The sequence below is a fragment of the Corapipo altera genome, unplaced genomic scaffold, assembly GCF_003945725.1.
Source record: "Corapipo altera isolate COAL_440 unplaced genomic scaffold, ASM394572v1 70, whole genome shotgun sequence".
Taxonomy (NCBI): Eukaryota; Metazoa; Chordata; class Aves; order Passeriformes; family Pipridae; genus Corapipo; species Corapipo altera.
Genome location: NW_020884911.1, coordinates 7,127,921 through 7,152,886, shown reverse-complemented (window position 1 = coordinate 7,152,886; position 24,966 = coordinate 7,127,921). Strand labels below are relative to the sequence as shown.

The window sequence follows — 24,966 nt, the reverse complement described above, 5'->3', positions numbered from 1 at the left end:
CAAACATTCCCCACAGCCATGCACTTCCTGTGCCTGGTCCTCTTCCATTAAGCAGCCCAGGGGTTGCATGCAAGGAAAAGTTAAATTTCAGAAAGGGAATTAATTTGTCGGAGAGCTTTGAACCCACAGAGCCAGTCCCCTGCTTCAGTTATTGACAATTAAATCCTTGGCCTTGGACCACACTAAGGCAGGGTCAGTACACAGGTTTTCATCTAAATCGGTGTCATGTGAAGAAAAAAGCCACCTTTGTGATTTTTGCAGTATTTTCTACCTATCCATTTTTGAAATTAGTGATGGCAGAAAGGGCAGATAACATCTCGCATACGCAATTCTCTGTTACATAATGTCTCTGATTGCATGTTGTAGAATATTTTTTGCCAGATGACAGATGCCTGGACTTAGTCCTGGTACAACTGCTGGGAGGGGTTTTGTAACATCTTTGGGGCAGCGATGGGACTAACCACAAGACCTTTTCCCCTCTGAGCCACCAAATCCCCCTTCTTACCTTTTGTTGATGGTATCCAAAAATCCCCCTTGCCTGAAGATATCTGGCTCTCATGAGACTCTGCCATCAAGTGAATGATAAATTTAAATGAGGATCTGGCTGCACACACTGCATATCCAAACCAATATGTCCTTCACTGACAACCAAAGTGACTGCTGCTCCAACACAGTCAGGAGGGAATAAACACAGGAGAGGCATCACCTTGTCTTCAGGACAAGCTTTATTAACATTTTGCTTTAACATGGTGGTATGAAGGCATCAGTTCTTTAAGTTTTCCAACGCATGGCACAGACAAAAGAAAAAGGAACAAGACTCAGCATGTAAATGACAGAGTAACAGAAAAGGCATGTGCTAACCCATATAGCTGCTAGACCATCTATTAGAAGACATTTTGCAAGCAACAGTCTACATTTCTTTGCATTGAAGTAAAAACATATTTTTTTGGTCAAGAAAATTATCTTTTTTAATTTTTACATTTTTTTTAAACTTTATATTATATCACAAATGTCAGGGTAAGGCAAATCCTGGATGAATCATATGATAAAAATCCCTATTCCCCGAGAAAATAGATCCACATACTCTGTTACAGTTTGTAATTTTAAAAGCAAAACTGGCATGCACTGCATATAGAGAAAAAAATTTTTTTTAATACAATTTCATTCAAGTGCCTAAAGCAGAACAGTGTTAATTCACAGAGAGGCTTTCTCAGTGCTTTACAGAAAGATTGACAATTAGCTGCAGTGAACGCGTGACCCATTATTACAGACTATGTCTCAAGCATCGCCTTTGGATGTCTGCATGAAAGCAAACCCATTCATCATGGGAGCAGTCACTAGCCCGAGGAATATCAGTCTAATGGTAGGGATGAGCACTTTCAGACACAGGAGAAACAACCATCAAGCAGAGCCTCATACTTTGAATGCAAACATCAGCACCCAAGGGCTGCTACTCCCTTTACGCCACCTATTGCAAACACATTTTGGATTTAAACCAAAATCTTTGACATAAATCCCAGTGGGGTGATTCTCCACCTGATGCTTGCTCTTCTACAGAATCAGCTCCCTGCCTTTCTGCAGCTCCAGCAAGAACAACAGAGGGGCATGGGTGCAGCCTCGACTACTAGCGCAGCTGAGAACTCACACTGCCAAACTACATTCACTTTATGAGTTGTGAAAATCTCCAACAATTCAAACCAAAACCCACATGAAGAAAAACAGATATAGACATGGCTGCAAATTGTCCAGTAAGGACTTAATCAATTCTTATGTTTCCTTGCTTTACAGTTCACACTTTGCAGCCGCATCCTTGGGCGAATGGTTTGTGGTTGCAAAGACTCACTGCTGTCTGAGGACCAAGGTCAAATGAAAAGCACAATGAATTACTGTCAGGGGTTAGAGAGTGTCTAATGTAATGCATCTTTGCAGTTAATTTTTTTCTTTAACTACCAGTCAGTCTTCACAAGGCATTTAAGGATTATTTGTCTCCTTCTGAACCATCACACCTCAACAGCCAGCCTCCTGTGGAGCTCTCCCTTTGGCTCCCGTGCTAAAACTGAGGCTGGCAATGGAAGAGGGACATCTGATAGGTGGCTAATGGCAGCTAACACCCCTGTTAATGTTGCCCATGGGCAAGCACAATGGAAACAGGTACAGAACTATATTCAGGAGACTGGATACTCTTTTGAATGAAGTTACCGCAGTTATACCATACTCCCAAGGAGTTTATCCATTTCTGACCCTCCTATTATGACAGCCTGTTTCAATCAAAATGACCCAGTATGGAAAATATACAGAAGCATACAGGATGGATGCGCACCATGTAGAGGTACTGCCTGCAAAGTCTCTCACTGCAAGACTGATGAAAACCAGGAGAAGGAACCACAGGAAAAAAAGTCCATGTCCCAAAAGACACGTTCTGTCAAGCACGACCCCAAGGATGGGAAAGAAAAGCAGCAGAACCACCTCAAAGGGAACAAGGAATCCCTTCAAGGGTGCTCGGAAAGAACAAGGGCCAGAGTTAGCAAACTTAGCAAGATTATCAACCCAATTCAGAGGCTTACATCAGCTCATTTGCTCCTTCCACAGTTGATCCCAGAGTTATGTACTCACCACCAGGACAACCAGGTGATGAAGAAGCTCCTTGAGATCCTCTCTGGTGCCAGTGACAAACCAGGGGGTAAACAAACCCCTGGAGCCGGCACACAGAAATACTCTTCCACCTCAATCAAACATGCTGGAGGCCCACAGAGAGGAAGAAATAGGGGGCTGCCTTTCTAGGGGCACTGTCCTAGTGAAATCTGGGGTTTTTCTTGTTTTCCTTTCTAATCCTTGTTTCTCCTTGACACCCTTTTGAATTAACGGTAGCCACCGACTCCCAAAGCCTGTGCTGGTGTGTTGGGGTCACACTTACACTTGACTCACTATTACACCAGCACATGGTTTATCACTACAACTACTCTAGCTGGCGTGAACCCAGATCACATGAGGATAGAGATACATCTTACCTCGTCTATTACTTTATTTTCCTTTTTTTTTCTGGTCATATTTTAAATACTTATTTTGGGATTCACGCATATTTTGGGTGAAGAAAAAAAAACACAGAAACAATTATTTTGCTTAAAATTATCAAATTAGAAGCAACTACTTTGCTCAAAATGATCAAATTATTCTTAGCAGCATTTTAAAATACATTTTGTAGCCCTGGACATGGGTTGTGTGTTCTTCCATCCAGTGTATTGTCCATCAGTTTTGGTTACAGCATGGTATGTGCAACCCTTTTGTTAGTTTTTTACAAATTTCAGCGCAGCATTTGCTGGCAGAACAATTGACATATGGTGAGACATTCTTATCCAAATAACTCTTAATTGCTTTAAAAAAAAACCAGAAAGAAAATCATACATATGCAGTGGAAAATCTAATGAGGGCTCACACAAGGTACAGTGTGAAGCTGTTAAAGCTGAGAGCTGTATTTAAAGATGCCTCTAATGCAGAGTGTCTGCAGGCTTGAGGAAATGCCTGTTGCCTACCTGTACCCAAAGGTCATACTTATGGCCCTGGTCTTGGGGCGTGCAGAACTAACCAGAAAAAAAAGCAGGACAGATTTGGGCTGCTGGCAGTTTGAGGCCACAGGTGCTATTCACAGGTAGGGACATGGCACAGCATAGGCTGATCATGGGAAAGAAGATAAAGATGCTAGAAAAGGGGTGGGCCTGGAAACAGGTGACTGATGATATGATGCAGGAGGAAAAGAGACCCAATATAAGACAGGGACTCACAGTTCAGAAGAAACTGTTGTAATTGCAAGGATAACTGCAAAACATTGTTAGAACTGGGAAGTTATGATTCTTTCCAACAGGCTTACAGAACAAAATGCAATGAAGAACAAAGAGAAATTAAAGCAAAGAGTCATTCCCCCAAAGCTCCCTCCCTCCCAACCCGCAGAGCATCTCTATGTGCTCTTTTCTGCCAAGAATGATGCTGTAGGATGTCAGCGCCTGCCCGTCGCGTTTCCTCGGGTCTCTCCTCTCCTGCATCCTTCCTTTGCCACAGTAGAGAAAAAAGAAGAGGAAAAAAGGCAAAATTTCAAATATCTGCATAGAACCCAGGTCTCATCTTTCCAGCACAAGTGCTTGCAGTTTCTGTCATAGAATCATAGAATCAGCTGGGTTGGAAGGGACCTCAGAGATCATCAAGTCCAACCCTTGATCCACTACCACCGCGATTACTAGGCCATGGCACTAAGTGCCACATCCAGTCTCTTTAAAAATCTCCAGGGACGGAGAATCCACTACTTCCCTGGGCAGCCCATTCCAATGTCTGACCACCCTCTCTGTAAAGAAATTCTTTCTAATATCTAACCTAAACCTCCCCTGGCACAACTTGAGATCATGCCCTCTTGTCTTGCTGATAGTTGCCTGGGAAAAGAGACCAACCCTCACCTGGAAACAACCTCCTTTCAGGTAGATTTTCATGTGTGTATGTGTCACATGGCTTATATATAACAACTAGTATTACTTGATGAGTATATTGACTGTGCTTAGCAGGGTTTCTTGATTTTCCATAGCACCTTGGTACCCAGCTTGATACCACAGATCCCTAGCTCTGGTGGGTGCTTTGGTGCTAAAAACAACACATTACACTGCTCAACATAATAAGCAAAGGGATCTCCCTGGCTCCAAAAGACTCTTGTGAGATTCGTTGAAGTTTAACAGGCTGATCAATCCTCCCTGGGGACCCGCTCCTTGTAATTAAAACAGTGGCAGTGATTGATAGAGAACTGCAATGAATTCAGTGCCCGCTTCGAATCCTGTGCATCCCACTGCAACGCTGGGAGAGACATGGTGTACCCTGGATTGGGTCCCTTTGCTTCAGAAAGGTGCCTGCAGAGGCAGGTCTTGCAGTGGAATTGAAGAGATTTATCAACTGATTGCTAATTTGTGAGCAAAAATGACTCCAGCCCCAAACATTCACACATACTCTTTTCCATGGGAAAATGTAGCATAAAACACAGATTTCCTAAGAGCCACGTGAAAGTTGTAATAATTGTCAAATACATTTTTTAAACTGAGGAAGGGTATTAACCTTACCATGTATTTTGAATAGCGAGGATTTCATTAGTTCCTCTTCTTTTTTCGATTGAACAACGTATAACCAGAAGCTAGAGGAGTTGTGGACACTGTATTTTAATGGTGAGGGTGCACCACCTGTTTTTACTTCAGTACTTTTTACCAGGGACCCCATCAGGACTATTTGTCACTCTGACAGTATGGCAGCACACTGCTTATATGCTGACAAGAACCAAGAGCCAGGCTCAGTAGTAAGACCTTGTATTTTAGATCTCTGTGATTTAAATCTCTGTGAACGGTTGCTGTCATTGTACAGCCTCTATATTTGCTCTTGTGCTACATGAAACCCCATTACAAGTGTAAATAGAGCACCTTGCTGTCAATGATATTGGTATTTCTCAGTAACCTGACAGCAAAGGAAGCTAGGTGCACTTAAAATTAGTTCTGAGGGAGAAATGGCAAATGCTTCTTTTAGCTGGGGATGAGTCTTGGACGTTTTTCTTCCCACCAAATTATTCATTTTTGTCTAGGGGCAACACTGTTTATGCCTATGACAAACTCTGCCTCAACAACCACCACTGCCCGCTCCAGCTACAGTACTATCATTTACTGCATAAAGACAATAAAAGCTCCAAAAGGCAGCAGAGTTCTTTTCTGCTGCAACTCTCTGACTTTGCCTTGTTTTTCAGTGGTATTGCTACAACTGACGTTAGGCATCGGAGAGCCAAGGGCAACAAACCCCTTGTGACGTGAACTTGTTGTTCCCAGAATACAGCTCGTACAGGACTGAGCTCAGTTCCAACCAGTATAAATTGCCTGTCATTTTCCTAAGCAATGCCAAAACCAGTTTGCTCAGTTACTCTTCTGTTCCTTATCTCAGTGCTGTCTTGCCTTCTGATGATCTAAGACCGTGTACTGTCTAAACCCATTACAGCTGCAGACTGCTGCTACTATAATATTTACTTGACAAATCAAGTCTACTGGCTATTTTATTTTTTTGATGTAATATGGGCCATATTAGACAATTTCTTTTCCTTTGTCTTCTGTCTTCCTCTTTTTTATTTTTTTATTTTTGGTAAATTCTATCTTTAATTAAGGTAATTTTTAAAGCAGGTTTTCAAACAGAAACTGACTGGCAAATGGGAGAGGAAAAATAGTCATGAAGGTCTTACCTGTTACTTAAGCTTTCCGCTCTGTTTCCATAGGATCATTTATACTTTCAACTTGACTATTCATTTCAGCTGAAAACAAAACAAGATGGTCATCAAACTCTATTCATGATACTTAAGTTTAACACAGCTCAGGATCTCAATGACTCTGTCTCTGTAGGCCACAGGCAGAGACACAGGTATTGCCAAAGGATGATTTAGAGTTTTGCTGGCTCAAGTGGTCTCGTGCCTCCGGTTCAAATATCCACAGACTTCTGACAAAGTTCCTGGCAGGACTCGGGGCTGAGCCACAGGCTCATAATGAATCATAGACTAATACGTGTCGGAAAAGACCTTTAAGATCATTGAGTCCAATCATAAACCTAACACTGTCAAGTCCCACTAGACCATATCCCTAAACTGCAGCAGTCAGTCTGTGACCCTTTTCATATCGTATCAGCTACAGAGATGCTGCTTCCAGATGTTCCTGAACTGCAAATTTGCTGGCAGATTCAGAGGCAACATCACTACGAATAATAGTTTGCCAGTGTGCTATCCATTTACAAAAACGACCTTATTTTCATTTAAAATTATTTCAAAAGTGAGAAATAATTTAAATAGAAGGCTAAACCTCATTTCACCATGACCTTTGTAAAAAATATCTAAACTATGGAAGGTGCGATTGGTCATATTTAAGCTAAACATAAATACCTCAGCACCCACATTTTTAAGATTAGTCTCTAGTATTTGTTCTGCAATGAATCTGAATGAAGCCATTATATTAAGACCTCTTTTTCTTTCTTTAATCTTGCTTTGTGTTGTGGTATCAACTGCAGATTATGAGCCATTTGACATGGGTGACAGGGAAAAGCCTCAAACCTGAGTGGGAGATTTGGAAACTAAGGGAAGATGGGAAAGGGGAGGGAAAAAAAGCCAAAAATCAATAATGATGCTACTTCCAGCCAGGCAGCACAATCTCTTTTCTGAATCAATAACATGTCAATACACCTGTTAGGGTTTTGATTAATTATTTGTAAATTATTCATCATCCATATGCAGAACAGATACTTTAATGGCTTCCTGGATGTATGTGATGAATAATAAGAAAAGTATCTGCTCCTGATTATGGAGCTCTGATGCGTATCACAAAGTTGTGTTCTTTACCCACATTTGCATAGTAAAGACAGAATGCTTAATAAAAAAATCACTGAGGGAAGGCCGCTCCACACTGACAATGGTGGTCTCTCCCAGCCTCATTATGCTGGCCAGCTTCATTGGCTGGCTTTGCTGAAAATACCATCAGCCTTCACTCACATTTTACAGAGACCTCCTGCAAAATAAATCTAGATTTGAAAACTGTGGTTAGGCTCTCTCAGCACCCCAGATGAGCCTTTTCCCATGTATCTGTGACTAAGCTCGTCTCGTGGCATCAGCTCTGGTAGGGACAGGAAGATCTGACTGAAGGATAAGATTCTTCAGACCACTGAGTGAACCCCAACAACACATGTTACTATGAGGCCACCTACACAAACCTCTCTATTTAGCTGAAAATAGCAGAACAGTGAAGCACATACTGCAAAAGCAGATAGAAGAGCTGCCACCAAGTACGGTGGGGATGTGATTCACGGCCCTCGGTGTCTCCCAGCACAAGGTCGTGTCAGAATGGCATCATTAGCCCTGGGTGCACTACACTCAATCATATCCCAACTGAAAACTGGCCTTCTCCCAGCTAAACAAGGTTTTTAGAGGTGTTAAACCGCTAACTTGCTTTAGCAGTCTTGTGGCACCTCCCATAATAAGCTACATCAAACAGCAACTCAGCAAAGCACATGGAGTTCAAGGAGGTGCACATCTCCTAAATTCAGTTTTACTTGCACCTCCTTCTGCACCTTCACACAGGGCTTTTTGCGCCAGAAATGGACATCTCTGTGCAATGGAAATGGACATTCCCTATCTGCTTTCCCTTAAATTTTGGCCTGTTGGGGGCAAAATTAGCAGCTCTCAAATGATGACCAGGGAGGGATTTCCCCCAGAAAAGCAAGTTTCCCACAAGAAGAGAAGAAATAACCCAGCAAATAGTTCCCATCCATCACAGCAGTGCAGTTGCTGCTGACCTGGGGGATGTGCGTTGGCAGTGCAGCATCCCTCCTCATGCCAGCAGGAAAGCTATGTGCTTAAAGGTCAGCTAGCCAGGAGTCACAGCACAGCATCTAAGTGGAGAAGACAGGCAAAAGGCAGACTAGAGAGCCAAGCTTAGAGTTGTCTGCGAGAGAGCAAGTGCATTTCCCCACCCCGGGATAGTATGCTGTAGAGTTGGATGGCACATAACATCCAAATATTACTGTTATTTGAGTAGGAGCTTGGTCAGACTCTTCCTTGCAAACACAGCCTATTCCTTCAGCCACTTACTAAACAATGCACCCCTTTGCATCCACATAGTTATAGCACATTCAGCTATAACTCTAGATTTCTAGAAAGAAAACCATCACCTCGACCCACTTGCACCTCTTTACTTCGTAGATGACTTGTTTCTGGGATATTACATCAACACCGTAAATAAAAGCATGAGGGTGTTAGCTGTTGAGAATGTGCTTTTATATAGCTTTGGTGAATCATGTGGAGGTCAAGTTGCTGACAGTGCATTCATTGGCACAAGCTTTCTTAAAAATGGGAAATTTCAGGTTTGACACTGCTCTCATCTTTTTCTTTTCTTCCATTGGGTCAGTCAGTCAGGACACAGCTTTCCACAGGCTGGAAATACAAAAGGTAAATGAGCAACCTCATTGTGAAAGGAGTGAAGAGTTTGATCTGCCTAATATCAGCTGGAAGTGAAAACTACCTTAGTAATCTCCATAGCTTTGGTGGCAAAAATAAAAAAAAGGAAAAAGAAGAATAGAAATAATAAAAAAAGGCTACTGTCAGGGAAACACCACCTAGGAAACCAATCACCAAAGCTGGGATTTGTCATCATTACAAAATACTAATCAGCAAATCTGTCCTGGGTACAAGAAATTTAATATCCAGAGTTCTCGGCTCTGGTGGCTGATGGAGACTGCAAGGAGAAAACTGTATCTGTATACATGCCCCTATCCCCCTTGCACACACCCTCTCTGACAGATTTCCTGATGGAGAATCACACCCAGCTTTTAAATAACAGTCATTTCTGAAATGTATCACTATCATGGCCCTGCCCACCGGATGAACCAATATTGAGATCCACCTAAGCTGTCTAAACTCTCTGCCTTTCTAAAGCATATTTTGTTGTGCCATGGTACATGAAATTAAACCACAAAAGCTGGGCTGCCAAGGGTGACCCAGTGATAGATGCTTGTGCTTTCAGCTGTGAAGCAATGAGATCTTCTGGGGCGGAATGAAGCGGACCAGAGAAAAAACAGGCAATTTACATGAAAATTACTGTCAAAGAGAATGAGTTTGATCTTTCCTCTGTTCTTCTTTAAAACATGCAATATATGCCCACAAGAAAAAACACCCTGTAATATAATCCTAATAGCAACTTAAGGTGTATAGAAACAAAGACTTCCTTGACTAGAGAAGTACTTTTCTGCAGCCTTAGCAAACACCCTTTTCCTGTTCTTTCATTTAACTTTAAAAGTTCAAAGAAAAGGAAGTTATGAGTCATATGTAAAAGACCATACAAGATAAGGAAGATTCAAAACAGAGAAGCCTATCAAGATCCTCATTTCAGAAGCTGCCACCTGATCAAGCTGTGCTTTGCTACAGCACACGTTAAAACAGCTAGGGGATCGTTTTTCTTTCCAGACAGAAATCCCTTAAGAGATTCCTTCAGTAAATTTGGATTTGTTTTCACTAAGTAACCCAGATATTGCAGGGATTCACAATTTAAATATTTTAATGTGACTATGACTTTTTACTTTGTTTGTTCAAAGGATGAGGAGAGAAGGCTGCTTTGGCTTTATTCTGCACATCTACTAGGAATAGCATAATCTCTAGTATTTTTAAAAAAAGAAAATTCATTATGCACACTTGCTTTTCCTGTGCTTGCAAAAAACTTCCCTACAGGCCAGTATCTAAATCAGTCACCAGTTCAAATGCTGCAGCACAATCTGACATCAGAGAAAGGAAATCAGCGTCAGATTCTCTGTGTAACTAATAGCAAAAAAAATATATAATTGGTTTGTCTTTGAGATGTAAAAAAGTGTGCCTTGAATTTATATTATATCAATGCTGAAGAGGCTAAAGAAAGGGTTAAAAACCAGCCTTCACTACAGAGAGGAGTCCATGGAAATAAAGTGAGTATTGGACGCCCAATCCCAAACCAACTGATTTTGGATCAATAAAAAAGACCCTTTGTGTAAGAACCAACAAACCCCTGTATGTACCTCTTCTATGCTACAATAGCTGATCTAGAGGAGGGATAAAAGGTCTGCCTCACCGAAAGCTAAGTACCAGGATGCTGATTTTCATCCATTATTTCTTACACATAGGATGAGCCAAGAAGGACAAGGTTTTTTTGTTTACAAGGATGTTTTTTTGTTTACAAGTACTGCAGAGCTTGAGCAGCTTCCTGCTACTCAGCCCTTGCCAGGATTTGCCCCACAGCAGGGTCATCGGGGTCACTGAGGTCAAAGTCAAAAGAATTTTATTTCCAAGTCAGGATATTTGGGCTGATAATGTCCAAAAATCTGACTAGAACTGCTGCTGGATCAATGAAATTGTGATTGCTTTATAAATGTCCTAGGGAGAGAACTTCCACCTGCTATCAGATGAGCTACACATGAATGCTGAAGAAGGAGGAAGAGGAATCAGCTCTGAGATAGAATGAGGCCAACACACAAGTTCAGAGTGGATATACAGCCAACACTTTCCCCTTGATGGAGTTGGGCATGAGCACAGAAATTTTCAGAAATATCTTCTGACTCCTGTATGAAACTCCCCATATTATCGGCCAATTTGATATCAAAACCAAAATTACAGTGGGTCTAAAATATTATTCAGTTAAAAGGCAGGCAGAGTGAACACAGAAACCCAGCCAACTCACAAAGCAGGGCTACAGCACTGAAAGGTACTGCCATAAGACTCCCAAGACAGTAGAGATGGTGTAAACTCTTGAGAAGAATCAGTTGAAGAGATTATAAATCTAATTCCCATTTTTTAGGGGGAAGCATACAAACAAAGCCCAGAAAGGCAGGCTATGCATCCACTTCAGGACAATTCACAGAATCATAGAATGGTTTGGGCTGGAAAGGACTTTAAAGACCATATAGTTCTAACTCCCCTTCACCAGACCAGGTTGCTCAGAGCCTCATCCAATTTGGCCTTGAACATTTCCAAGGATGGGGCATCCACAGCTTCTCTGGGCAACCTGTTCCACTGTCTCACCACCCTCAGAGTGAACAATTTCTTACTAATATCTAATGTAAAACTGACCTCCGTCAGTTTAAAGCCATTACCCTAAAAAATGAATCTAAAATATTAGAAAAACATACCATCCTTATTTGAAATGGCTGCTGCTTCACTTGTGAGGTCAATTTTCATAGGCTCCACAGAAGTTTCCTCTTGCCCTTGCATCCCTATAAGACAAGCCAAAGAAGTAGAAAAATCAACATTTACAGTACCCGATTAATGTATAATTCTCAGCTCCATGTGCCTGTTTTTTACCCTTTCTTCTCGCATGCTCTTACCTTTTTATACTCCACTGCTGTATAGTGGCACCCATTAGGGAAGAGGACAGAGGATATAGGGGGAGGAACACGGTTTGAAAATAATTGCCTGAATATTTGTAGCAATTCATGCTCTTTTCTAACTGGGATTGTTAAAAACACATCACGGTGCGTGCTCCTGCCTCCCTGCCATTCTTTTCTCATCACTTTTGAAGAATCCCTTCTGCTTATAAAATGCAATATACGACAGGGACCTAATCACACTTATAAAGTTTCTCTAGCTAGCAGAAAACAAATAAATACAGTGGAAGTTCAAATACACCGGGTAGTCAGACACAAACTAGAATTTGAATGTAGGAAAATGCATTTTATCACTGTAACTCAACATTTTTATCTCTTCCCCTCAGGCTTGTCTGGAAGCTTAGATTCAATCACCTAACAATATCTGAAATGGAAAAAAAAAAAAGTGGGTTTGCTGTTTTGTACACAGTTCTCCCAATATTCTGCCATTTCAAGTGCTGAGAAGCCAATTTTTAGTTGAATTTCGTCAGGCTACTTCTCCACTTTTGTGGCTGCTGTAAAGCCTGTTGCACCCATCCTGCAGTTGAACTACAGGATATGTCAGGTGACTGGTCTCTAAGTGATCCAGGCATTTGGGCGGTTATTATGAGACAGAAAAGTGTAGTAAGGACTCAGACATTTCAAAAATGTTTTATTCTTAAACTGAAATAATTTACCTCTTCAGCAACAGTGATGAAATGTTCATCATCCCTCAAACACCTCCTTCCCCTTTCTGTGGAAGCCTGAAGTGGGGTTTTTAAGTGCACTGGAGTGCACTACATTTATTTTGTACATAAAAAATGTATCTATCACTGACATTGTCAGCCAGATTTCCTTATAATTGTATCTGCAAGCAAATAGAGTGTCATGGAGATTTCAGTTTCCTCTGTGCTCGCTGTGATGGCAGTGTTATTCTCACTGACAACTTCCAGCATACTACCTATATAATCACAGAAACGTGGAATTGTTAAGGTAGGAAAAGACCTCTAAGATTGAGTCCAGTTGTTAACCCAGCACTAAATCATGTCCTTCTGTACCACATCCACTTACCTTTGAAACAACTCCAGGGATGGTGATTCCACCACTTCCCTGGGCAGTCTATTTATTCCAATCCCTGACCTATGGTCATACCAAGCATCAAAATGCTAAAACAATGACCCAGCACATACAGAAACCAACAAAAAACAGGCACCAGAAAGCTCAGTTAGAGAACTCAGTGAGCATGGGAGTTGGAAGGCTTTACAATGATGGAAATGTTACCCATCATTTTAACAGACCTTACTTCTCATGCAAAATCTTTCAGTGGATTGTCGTATCACCACTTCACCTCTTCCTCACTGGTTTACAATCATCTCCCCGTAGAAACAAACAAAATGCCTGTAAACATCTGTGACTGAGAACCCTGCATGTCAGTCAATGCCTGAGATGGCCCCTTTGCAGATGCATCAAACTCCTGATGCATCTCCAGGGAATTCAGGAGAGCGAGTGTGGTTTTCTCCTGAGGTTTCTTAGGCACAAACATACCCAAGCTTTCTCAGTGCTCATGCTGGGAAAAGTGTTCTTTTTGGCTCATACAAAGTAAACCCAGGTCATCCCAACACAAAAGCATGTGTATACGGCAGGAATCTGCCAAGTACAAGGTTGAGCAGGTATGTTCAAAATCCCTCCCTGACTTCTCTTAGCAAAATCAATATGAAATTTGAGGGGACCATGTATCAAGGAAGATACACTGACATTTAGGTTGTGCTACATTTTGATTACCTGGGGGAAGCAGGTCTAGGAAAAATAAAATTTTGAAAAATCACAGAATCATAGAATGGTTTGGGTTGGGAGGGACCTTAAAGATTATCTAGCTTCAGCCTCCCTCCTATGGGCAGGGACACCTTCCATCAGATAAGAGTGCTCAAAGCCCCATTCAACCTGGACAGGAACACTACCAGGGATGGGGCATCCACAGCTTCTTGGGGCAACCTGTTCCAGTGCCTCACCACCTTCTGAATAAAGAATTTCTTCCTAATATCCAACCTAATTCTACTCTCTTTCAGTTTAAAGTCATCCCCCTTGTCTTATTGACTGTCCCTCCATGAGTGCAGCCTGCAGTGGATGCAGTCCTTCCCATCAAGACACTCCAATGTCTTATGTAGGGATTTGGGATCCCTGCTAAATACCAACATGCTCCAACTGGCAGCTGATTCCTCTGAATCTGACTTTGCCCCCTCTGAACCACTGTCTATTACCCAAAGAAAGCAGATAGGACATGACAGGTTATGTCTTGGCTCCCAGTTTCTCCTGTTGTCAGTGCCTGAAGATGCCCATGTGAAGTTCCCAAGCCTTATCCCAAGGTCTCCCATTAACTAGCCGGCACACCTGGCTTCACCACACTGCCAAAAGGTTTCTCACTTTCCATTTTGGAAATCTCTCATGCAGCTGACAGGTGCAAAGGATTATTGGCACGGGGCTAGGTGATGATAGAGGCTAATTACAGAGATGGCGTTTTGTGGACACATGTGCACGTGTAAATGTGTGCACATGTGCTAACTTGGGCTTTGTCCTAATTATGTTCCATTTGCAGGGATGAAACCAGGTGGTGGGGTGGGAGGAGGCAGCTCTAGAGAGAGGCTGAGAAGAGTAACAACAGCATCAGCAATTCTGCAAAATTACTTTTTCAGAGGTGTAGGGTCATAAATATTGCGAGAAGAGTTGCTTTTGTTCTGCTTTTTCACCTTCTTTCCAAGTTTGAAGTGCTGATTCCCCATCCCTTCTAGGAGGGGGTCATTGCAGTATTAGTGTTTTTTTAGACTGTAAGTTGATTGTTGTATATTGTCAGCAAGAAAATGACAGTGGGAAACAACGTTTAGGGACAAACAAGGCAGAAGGTATTTTAAACCTTTACAAAGCTGAGCAGCACTGCAAACCTTGGGAGGAGGCTTGAAAATGATACTGTCCCATTTTTGGGAAGATTTACAAATTCAGTTAATACAAATCTTAATTTCTCTCCTCACTGTTACTGTGGGAGGGAGACAAGAACATTCACCACACTGCAATGCATGTGGAAAGGGTATTATCCAAAAAAGCTTCTCCCCTACTGTGCAGTCAATCTGAGTGCTGCACTGAAATGAGCCCATTTCACATAAACAGCGGAACTTGATCAATACCAGGACCGCCTTGACAACCAATTTATTCCTGGGGCCTCTCCCTTGTTTTGATTGCTTCAGGTTAGAGCACAAACAAGTGAAAGATTTCAGGTCTCCGTGCAGGAGCTGAGAGTTCCCGAAGGGTAGGGAGCCCGGGAGATACCACTTTCAATTTCAATTCCCATTTCCAATTGCACTCCTGCCAGAGCTCATTACCCGAACCCTTTGCCGACTGGTTACACAACCGGCCCAGTGCTAAGAAAAAAAAGGCTGCTGGCACAGGCAAGGAGGGCTCCCAGCCTTTTCAAATGTATAAGGCAAGTGTATACCAGGAAGATAGAAATCTTTGTATTGTTATTTCATCTTTTTGTTTTATTTTTTCCCCCTTATAGTCACAATCTGTCATTAGGTCCACACACTTACAGCTAATACTTTACTTTCTCTACAGAAATGTGATTTTTTCCCCCTCTAGATTCATGACCAATTCACAAAACTAACAGAAGATGTGGTAGTTGTTGGTACCTTAGCATCAATTTTAGAAGTGTCCAAGTCCAGAGGTCAGACATCCCTGATAAATTCTAACAAGTAAAAAGTGTAACCCTTGTCCTCCTCATCGTCCTCCTCCTCCCTTTGCACAAGGTTTACATCCATTTCAAGCAATAAAAGCAGGTAACTACGCAGGCTTAGAAGCTGTAACACAGAGCAATCCATAAAACTCATTTTTACCTGATCATCAGTAAGGCTTTGCTGTGTACTGAAGAGCGCGCCTCTATAATCAGAAGAGAGAGGCAGACTCCTCTCCCAGGTAATTCAAAGCACAATCCCAATATAGTCTCCCTAGAATCGATGAATCATTCCTGGAAGGTGCTTGTACTGAGTTTCTGCCCTGGGCTGCCCACCTTAAGGGAGTTTATTTCTATTTGATGACTATCAAGGGGGGTTCTCTTGGCAGAGCCCAGCCTTTGAGACCAGCCTTGGCACTGGGCATGGGTAAGGGATTGTCAAGTGGGCTCTGAACCAGGAACCTAGATTCCTGCTATTAGTTCCTGCCCTCTTATAAGGTCATAGACTAGCTTTAAGATAAACAGAAAAACAAATTTCATGTGGACGTGAGTTCCGTCAGTGCAGTCATACAACACCAAGACAACTTAAATCTTAAAAGATTCCCAAATTTTAGAAGTCTTGCAATAAGTGGGAAATTCGAGCCCTAAGACCATTCTGGATATTTGAGGAAGAAAAAGTTTATCAATACTACAATGATCGAGAAAACTACTATTTTTACAGGCAAAATGGCAAGGCCATTATTCCCATAACATGTCTGCCCAGCAATTTTGGGTGTTGCCTCAGGAATTTCAACAAAATATTATCCTGCCCATGGACAATTTTCAACCAGAGGAAATTCATTAGTTGCAAATTATTCATGGAGTAGTTGCTTCTACTCATGTTATATACTTTGAAAAAAATCACCTCTGTCATTATGTAACATGAAAACCACATTACAGCTATTCTGAGCAATCCAGATTTCCCTGATTCATACCTACTGAATAAAATTTATTATTTTGAGTTCAGTTGCAAATATGCTTCCCCTAATTGGAAGACTGAGAGATGGAGGCTTGTTAAAATCCAAAATTCTCTGTTTAAAATTTAAAGGCACTATTTTTCAGCTGCAGCAGCAACAACAACAAAAAAACTCCAAAAAAGCTCTTCTGACCCACAGCTGCATTGTCTTATCTGTCAAAACCAGTTCTGTTTTTCTTGCTCTGCAAATAGCCAGAGCTGTTTTTTCCTTTCTTCCCAGTCATTTCATTGTAGCTCTTCACTAATGTGACTGTCAAGCCCTCATGTACTTTGTTTACCGCTGTATTTTAGTAGCATTATAAATGCTGCCTCACTTAGAGACTGAAGCTGTCTGTGATATAAGGGTTCTGTCTGACTCCTGTCCAACACCTCCATCTGAGATGACCGACCCTTTTAACCAGACCAGATTCTACCACATCAAAGGCTTCTGCTCTCTTCTTGTATGACTCCATGCAAAACCACCCAACCTGCTGCTCTCAGGGCTGTAAGAAAAAACCCAGCACTGTCCACCTGTACTTTGTTGTGTTTGAGCTGGAGGGCTGTTTTCCCCCTTGTTATCCTTTTGCAATGCACAGGTTGAGCACACCAGCTCTGAACCTGCAGGACGGGCACTGCCACAACGGTGCCTCCTGCTACTCAGCCCGGCTTAGTTAACAACAACAATCTCCATCTGTTAAACAAGGAATAGCCCACCTTGATCAACCACCACCCTCCCCCCAGCAATTAGGCACCATAGAGATGAAAGAACACTCAAGGATGCAGATTTCAGAGCAGGGTGTGCTGGCCTGGGCACCAACTTTTGATGGGCTTTTGAAGGCACTGGGTGAGCATCATTGCTTCATGCCACACGTGGGCTGTCAGAATTCACGTTGCAGCTCCTTCATTGTTAAATGGAGTGTTTACCCTCCCTTTCGACATTTTGGCTTTGTCTCCCAGAGTAACCCAGCACGATGAATCTCCCTGTCCCTCCAGTGCAGCGTGTATCAGCTCAGCTCTCTGTGTTTGTGCATGCAACTGTACCTACAAGCATTGTGCTGCTCCCAGCCACTGTTATTTCCAGCTCATGCTGAACTGCAATTTTTTTTTAACGCGATTTAAAAGTGTCTAAGATCCGCTTATCCCTATCCCCTTCCAGCCCTTTATTAAACATACTGTTAGTAAATCTCATTATGCCTCCTTTTTCCCCAAAGGTGGGAATGGGAGGGTAGTGAGGATTGTCGATCAGCAATATGGTCCATAAGAGCCATACAAATTGGGCTTATCTAGAATCACTAACGCCCATCAGGAGCTCTTTGTGTCTTTTGCCTCTCTGTAACAACAGGATAAACCTGCATGCAGCAGGCTCTTGATGAATACAAGGGCACATCGTTTTAAGAAAAGCCTTTTTGATTTTATTTTTTTTTATTATTCTGGAAAAGGCTTAGATGTGTAAAAGGCCACATTGCTGTTTTCCAGACACTCTTCCTGTGAAAACTTCTCATCAGAGAAGAAGCCTGCAGCATGAAATGTCTGAAATGGAGCACCCAGGAGCTTTCATCTCATCCCTCAATCGCTGGCTGTTAACACAACTAAAAGGTTGCCTGGTTGTACTCAAACTAGTAGATCACCAGTCCTGAATGGCTTCCAAAGCACTTGTGCTCCATCCCTGCCTACAACTAAGGCAGAGAGCATGCTCAGCAGCATGATGAGAAGTGAAGGGTTTCTGAATGAACAGAAATGGTATGATTATTTACCTCTCTTTCCCATTCTGTCATTTTTCCTGCCATTTATGAAACTTATCAGTGATTTGGTTCAGTTCCTGAGTCTAAAAAACTGTGTAGGTGTGAGGAATTGCAGCACTAGGGGACTCTTATGTGTAAGCCTCAGGACATCTCCAGGTTTCCTAAGGCTCACCTTTCACACAAGGGAATGATGCTGGGCATTCATAAATGTTTTCTGAACTCTGTGGTCATGGGACCTGGCCTTCTGAACGACTGCTGGCTGCCAGAATGATCCCTGCACCTCCACTCCCATCACAACATCACATTCACACACTCACCATGCTCATTACCAAGCACCTGGTACCACAGCAGCTCTCTCCACCTGTCCTCAAACAGCAACTTTAATTCCCCTTTTCACCACTAATCTGTGGTGAGGATTCTTGCCTTTAATTTTGAAGAACCGATGCAGGAGCCCAATGGCTTTAATAGGCCTTTCTTTCCCTTGGGTCAACCCACTGAAAACATGAACAACTTAATAGCTTGTGCTGCCACTAGATTTTCCATCAGCACATACTGTGCCCCTATTCCATTTCAATCTTGCATCCACTGTATTTTCCTAGCACTTCAAATGATCTTGAGGGAACTGCAGAAAAGCAATAGACTGTGAAAGCAAAGAGGTCCTGGATCTCCCAAGCAGGACAAATTTATCAAAATGTCACACTGTTTGTTTCAAAAAAGGGAAAGAAACTTTCCTTTCTATTCCAAAGAAGTCACTCCAAACCTAAGAGACCGTGCTAGTCGTCAGCCGTGAGCAGCTGCACAAGAACAAGATGGGTGCTGGGATTGAGCAGGAACAATACTTATAAATGATATTATAAGGAAAAAGTGGAGAAGGAGATGGGAAGAAACTGAGAGGTCACAAATAGCAAATTGCCCAAGAGTTGGAAGTTAGAAAAGTTCCTTTCAGACAAGCACAGTCATCTTTCACAGAGTCCACACTCCATCTGACCAGGCCAAAAGGATGCTTTGCCCGAGCTTCTGATAATGTACAGACAGGTCTGCACACCCTTCTGGCTGCAGCTATTTATTTCTGGGGTCACTGCTTCTGAAAGAGGTTACTGCTGAGCCAAAGAGTAGCCTTGGAAAATATTTTGCTCAACTCTTTTTCAAGGAGACTATTGCCAAGTATATGAAGAATGAGCTTCAAAGTAGCAGAGGTGTATGGATCTACCTGAAAGGCAGTAACAATATACAGTGTGGGAGAAAGATTCTTCCCTGTTATTTAATCAAAGACCCCAACCTAAATTTTGCAGCTTAAAATAAAACGTTATATTTACAACAAGGACAGGCATATGAAGTTCAGCAAAGTTCTGGGAATGGATAGGAATAGGTACACTGTAATTTTCAAACATTTTGTGATATAAGGATACAATAGCTAGCATGCGAAATAAAAATTAATTAAAAAAACCCCCAAAACAAATAAAAACCACCACAAACCTCAATAAAATTTGGATATAATAAAATTTTGAACATAAACCACATTCAACTGAAATGTCTTGCTCTTTGGAAAGAGTACTTGGCTTTCTGAAGGCTCATCACAAACAGAGACCAAGCACTCTGTTTTAATTTTAGAAAACTGTTAGCTTCTTAAAAGCAAGCTGAATATCGCATCACAGAATTACAGAATCATTAAGGTTGGAAGAAACCTTCAAGATCATCTAGTCCAACTGTCAACCCAGGACCACCATAATCACCCCTAAATGATATCCCCAACTGCCATATCCAGACCCCTCTTGAACACTTCCAGAGACAGTGACTTTACCACCTCCCTGGGCAACTTATTCCAATGTCTAACCACTCTTTCAGTGAAAATTTTTTTCGAATATCTAATCTGAACCTCCCCTGGCCCAACTTAAGGCCATTTCATCTTGTCCTTTCACTTGAGATAGGGTAGAAGAGACTGAACTCCCACCTCACTACAATCTCCTTTTAGGTAGGTGGTCCTCCCCTGAGCCTCCTTTACTCCAAGCTAAACAACCCTTGTTCTCTCAGCCGCACCTCATAGGATCAGACCCTTCATCAGCTTCGTTGCCCTTCTCTGGACTCGCTCCAGCACCTCAATACCCTTTTTGAAGTGAAACTCATCTGCTTGTAAAGAAGCAGTAATTGGCAGCACTCAATAACAAAGACCTTACAGATGATCCCTATCACATCTTTTTCCCCTACCAAGACACATGTTCAGTAATGATCATTTTTCAAAAACAATTAAAGAAATGTACTCTTTTATTTTTTTTAACTGAACCCTGCTCCGACTCCTTTGAAGTCAGCTGTAAAACATGGTGATAAACACAAATCTGCTCTATAGGACTCATTTTGCTACAGAGTTTCTCACCTGTTCCAGTTCTTAGGGCTGATTTTTGGATCTGGATGGTGACTCATCAAAATAGAACAGATGCTTAAATGAAACACACACAGAGGCACACTTGTGTGTATGTATGTGTGTTCAAGGGCAGTAAGCAATTTTTCATAAATAAATGGCTGGGCGTCACTTTCCCTCTGTAAAGAAGGGAATAGCTGAGTGATGGATGGTGATGCTGGATGTGTTACCCAGAGTGCTTCCCACTCTGCTCCAGAAGCACCATGTGCCCCGTGGAGAGAAGCCATGGCTGAAATCTGGCTCCTGGAGAATCGTGTGGCTTTTGCTGTCAGAGGATGTCATTAATGCTGATTGCTGCCCCCATTTCTCCGGTGAAAGCCTGGCATCCTCCTCCACAGCAGTGAGCCAGCCCACACCAGCCAGCCCCAAAGGAATGGGAGGGAAAGCAAATATATTGCCAGTGCTGTATTACCTCCTAAGCGTGGATGCCATTTTTAATTTCTGCTGATAACTGGATGAATATAAGAGCAAAATTTTACAGCGATGATGTGGAGTGAGATGTTTCCCCAGCAAATAACAGGATTACATCAGAGCAAGAGGTGCTCTAACCTCCAGCTGCTCTATGCCAGCAGGGAATAACTACATTCTCCTCTGAACACAGACGGTACATAAGTAAGCCATGAGAGGACCAAAATCATAAGCAGTGATTTGAATCACCAATCCAAGTGTGGTGAGGTACTGGCAGAGGTTGCCCAAAGAAGCTGTTGGTGCCCCATCTCTGGAAGTGTTCAAGGTCAGGTTGGATGGGGCTCCGAGCAACCTGGTCTAGTGGAAGTGTGCCTGCCCATGGCAGAGGAGTTGGAATTAGATGGTCTTTAAGGGCCCTTCCAACCCAAACCACTCTGTGATCACAGCCCTTCTAGAGGGAATCACATGACACATATTCCCAAGAGATAAGCCTAGAAGAACAACCTAGATACTACAGAGGGCATTTCAGCTCTGTGGTGAAATCATGCTCTTCCACCCATTTTAGAGCCATGTCTCAAGAATCAGATTTTACCACTGACATTTTGGGGAGTGAGGGAGGTGCAAAGCATAGCAGTGATAGAATAGCTTGTGTTTAACACTTGAAACACCCACCTGTCCTCCTGACACTCATCTCCTCACATGAAGCCAAGAGCATTTTCAAAACACTGAAAAGTACAACCTGTGAGTTGCTTTAGAATAAAGTAATCCACCAGCCTGGGTGTTAACATCTGCACCACAGGAGCGTATCGCCACATGATGACGGGCTTGACCAGTATTTCCTGGCAAGGCTAAAGACTGGATTTAGATTAGCAAATCAGTGAGGTTTATTTGCTCTGTTTCTTGGAGAAAACTTTAAGACCAAATTCAAAATTCCCAGTGTGAAACAGAAAAATTTTGCCTACAGCAGAGCTTCCAGAATAGCGGGCCAGGAAAAACCAAGTGTCAGTGCTGGCAGTCACACACTTGCTTCTTTTCCTTGCAGAGAGCCATTATGCAGTGTTTTCTAAAATTGTAAATGTTCTTTCTGGCTCACAATAGGAAACAACACTAATATGCATCACAGCGTATGAGACAAAATGTGTGGTGCTATTGTTGCCTTTGATTTGTCTTCCATTTATATCAGTTCTCAGTAAGAATTACACAAAGACAGAGCTGCAGATTTTTTTCCTCTCAACTTTTTCACGTTTCGTCCTTTGGTTCACAAATTCTAGAGTCTAACTAGGACATTACATCAGAGACAGGAATTTACATTTAGATAACATAATGCAAAGAATACTAAGAACCATAATCCCCCCACGATACCAACAACTCCAGAGTACTTGACAACTGACCTCAGCTTTGTAAAATAGAGATCTGACTTATTTGCTTGAAACTGAACATTTCTTTCTCTTTGTCCATTAATCTAACAATTGGTTGTGCTTTTTTCTGTTTGTTTGTTTGTTTTTCTTAGTTGGTTTGTTTTTGTCCTGTTCCCTCCCCCATTTTTTGTTGATTTTGAGGAGTCTCATTCCCTGTGCTGCTGCTGACTTAGTCTCCAGCTATGGAGATGGCTCCAGTTTGTAGTTTGGGAAGAAGTCTGGCAAAAGAACCTGAGTGGTAATTACAATAGGAAGGCCACTGTGTTTCTGAGAGTCACCTAAAAAGACAGGTAGTAGACACCCCCAAGAACAGCCTTCTGATTTCAAAATGCTTAAGAGAGGCAGCTTTTCTTTTTCCCAACCCCTATCCAAGGACTCAAGTAGTAGTGGGCAAGCAAAAATCCAGCAAAGTGTAGCAGAAACACATTAAATTGATATGGAGAAGTCCTCAGTCAGGTTCATCAGCTCTGACATCTACCAGAATTGACACCCAGGTCCTGTGATTTACGAGATTTACAGCTCAGTTCAGGTGGATGGGTCAAGTACTGTGGGCTTTTTCGTTTCCCAAACAGTTTTTTCCTTCCCCTTGCACAAGCTCATTCCCACTGTTTGAAGAGGTCCATCCTGCTGTTCCTGGTCACTCTGGCAACTTTGTAAGAAGGAGAACAAGGGGTCAGAAATCTACTCTGGGTTTCACGTACACCAGACACTTACTTGTATCAAAAGAAAGTCAATTCAAACAGCAAGTTAGACTCAAGGCTGGCTTATGGCTAGACCACTACTTGGACATTGGGTAAAAATTGGAGCAACTGCTTTGGAAAGCTTAGGCACATTTTCCCTCAACCATCCTGCCTTCTCTCCAAATTATTGAAGATTCTTCAAAGTTCTATCTCGAGGCACCAAACTGAAACTGGAGGCCAAAACCACATAACACAAAGCCTGAACAAAAGTCTTTAAGAAAAAAAGAGGGGGAGAGGAAACTGTCTCAATATGTTTCTTATCAGAGGATACGCTTTCAAAAAGACCAGTATTTTTCCCTTTAGCACTGGAGATCACACCCCTCTTTCCATCAAACATTCTTTTAACATAGAAGTTGCTCCAGATGCCAGCAGACACAGGTCAGTATTTTCAAAAATAGGTGACTAGCTTCAGGAGCACTTTAAAAGGGAGTTTAGATCCTGATTTTCAAAAGCTCCAAGCTCTGAGCAGCTCCAGATGGCTTCAAAGGGGTTCACTTCATAAGGTGTTTTGGATGTGCTCAGCATTTTTGAAATTCAGGGCACCTATTTGGAATCCTAAACATGGACTTAAAAATTCAATGCCAATTCTCACTGCACTAAGGATGACACCACCTCTCTAATCTGTGCTTAGAAAGCTCAGTAACATTATAACTAACAATATGGCTTTCCCTTCTTTTTCCCACAACAGAATTTATAGAGCTGCTAATAAAACCGGTGTCTGTCATGAAAACTGGCAGACCTGAGTCTAACGAGATAACTATAATTTTCCTTGAAGCTATTGAGCAAGTCAATAACACCTCCCCAAATCCTCTTAATAATTGATGATTAACACAGGTTCCTTACAAGGAGGTGTCCTGAAGGTCAGCCAGAACACAGCAGCCAGGGCTGTAGGATACTCAGAAATGCCACAGGTCATAGTAAAAAGGCTGAACCCCAGGCTGGCACACTGCGGTATTTAGCCCTTCCTGTAATCCCAGCCCCTTGCTACAGTGCCAGAAAACCTAAAGGCTTATACTTGGGATCTTAGCACCAAAGTCAAGACCTCTACCAATTAAGCCAGAAGAGAATAATAGTATTAGCAGTTGATAGCAGCAGCCTTCTGTCCTGCTAAAGAAGGATGACACGCACACATTAAAAGCATTTCCTGAAGCTAAACTCCTCCATATTGCAGGATTTGGACCACTTTTTATGATTTATTCATAATGAAGAGCTTCTCAGCTCAATAACTTGCAGATGCCCAAAGCCTTTTCATTATACAGCTTTTAACTATTCTGGGCTTAAAAAAAAAAAAAAGAAATTGATATAGTGGATCCACCCTTGGGTCAACCAGTAGCAACATGTCCCCTCTTCTTCTCCCCTGGAGTACCCAGAGCTGGAGGACAATACCGAGCTTTTGCCAGCACATAGTACAAGGGTCAGAATTAGAGGCTACAGATGTGCACTGTACAGATATGCATAGGGTCTAGGTCTGCAAGAAATTGTATGACAGTGTAGGATTATCACTGCCCACAGTCTCCACAAATGCCTTGGCATCTGTTACTTTCATGACAACTACTGAAGCTTTCAAAAGAATGCAGAAAGTGCTAATCCCCTGGTGCAAGTGACTTCAGCCCTGACAGGCACTTTCTCAGA

The 24,966-nt window shown here is 42.2% G+C and overlaps 1 protein-coding gene across 3 annotated transcripts in view; it reads right to left on the bottom strand.

The window, feature by feature from the left end:
- Window positions 1–707: 707 nt before the first annotated feature.
- MACROD2 (MACRO domain containing 2) overlaps window positions 708–24,966 on the bottom strand; it is an 841,263-nt gene continuing 817,004 nt past the window's right edge. For 2 of the 3 annotated variants that reach the window (XM_027653977.1, XM_027653979.1), the window contains exons 17-19: window positions 11,686–11,769; window positions 6,242–6,310; window positions 708–4,042 (exon numbers count right to left, since the gene is read on the bottom strand). In XM_027653977.1, the coding sequence (XP_027509778.1) occupies window positions 6,249–6,310; window positions 11,686–11,769 (146 nt within the window). In that variant the 3' untranslated portion in view covers window positions 708–4,042; window positions 6,242–6,248. The remainder of the gene's footprint in view (window positions 4,043–6,241; window positions 6,311–11,685; window positions 11,770–24,966) is intronic. The other variant, XM_027653978.1, reaches the window with a different exon arrangement.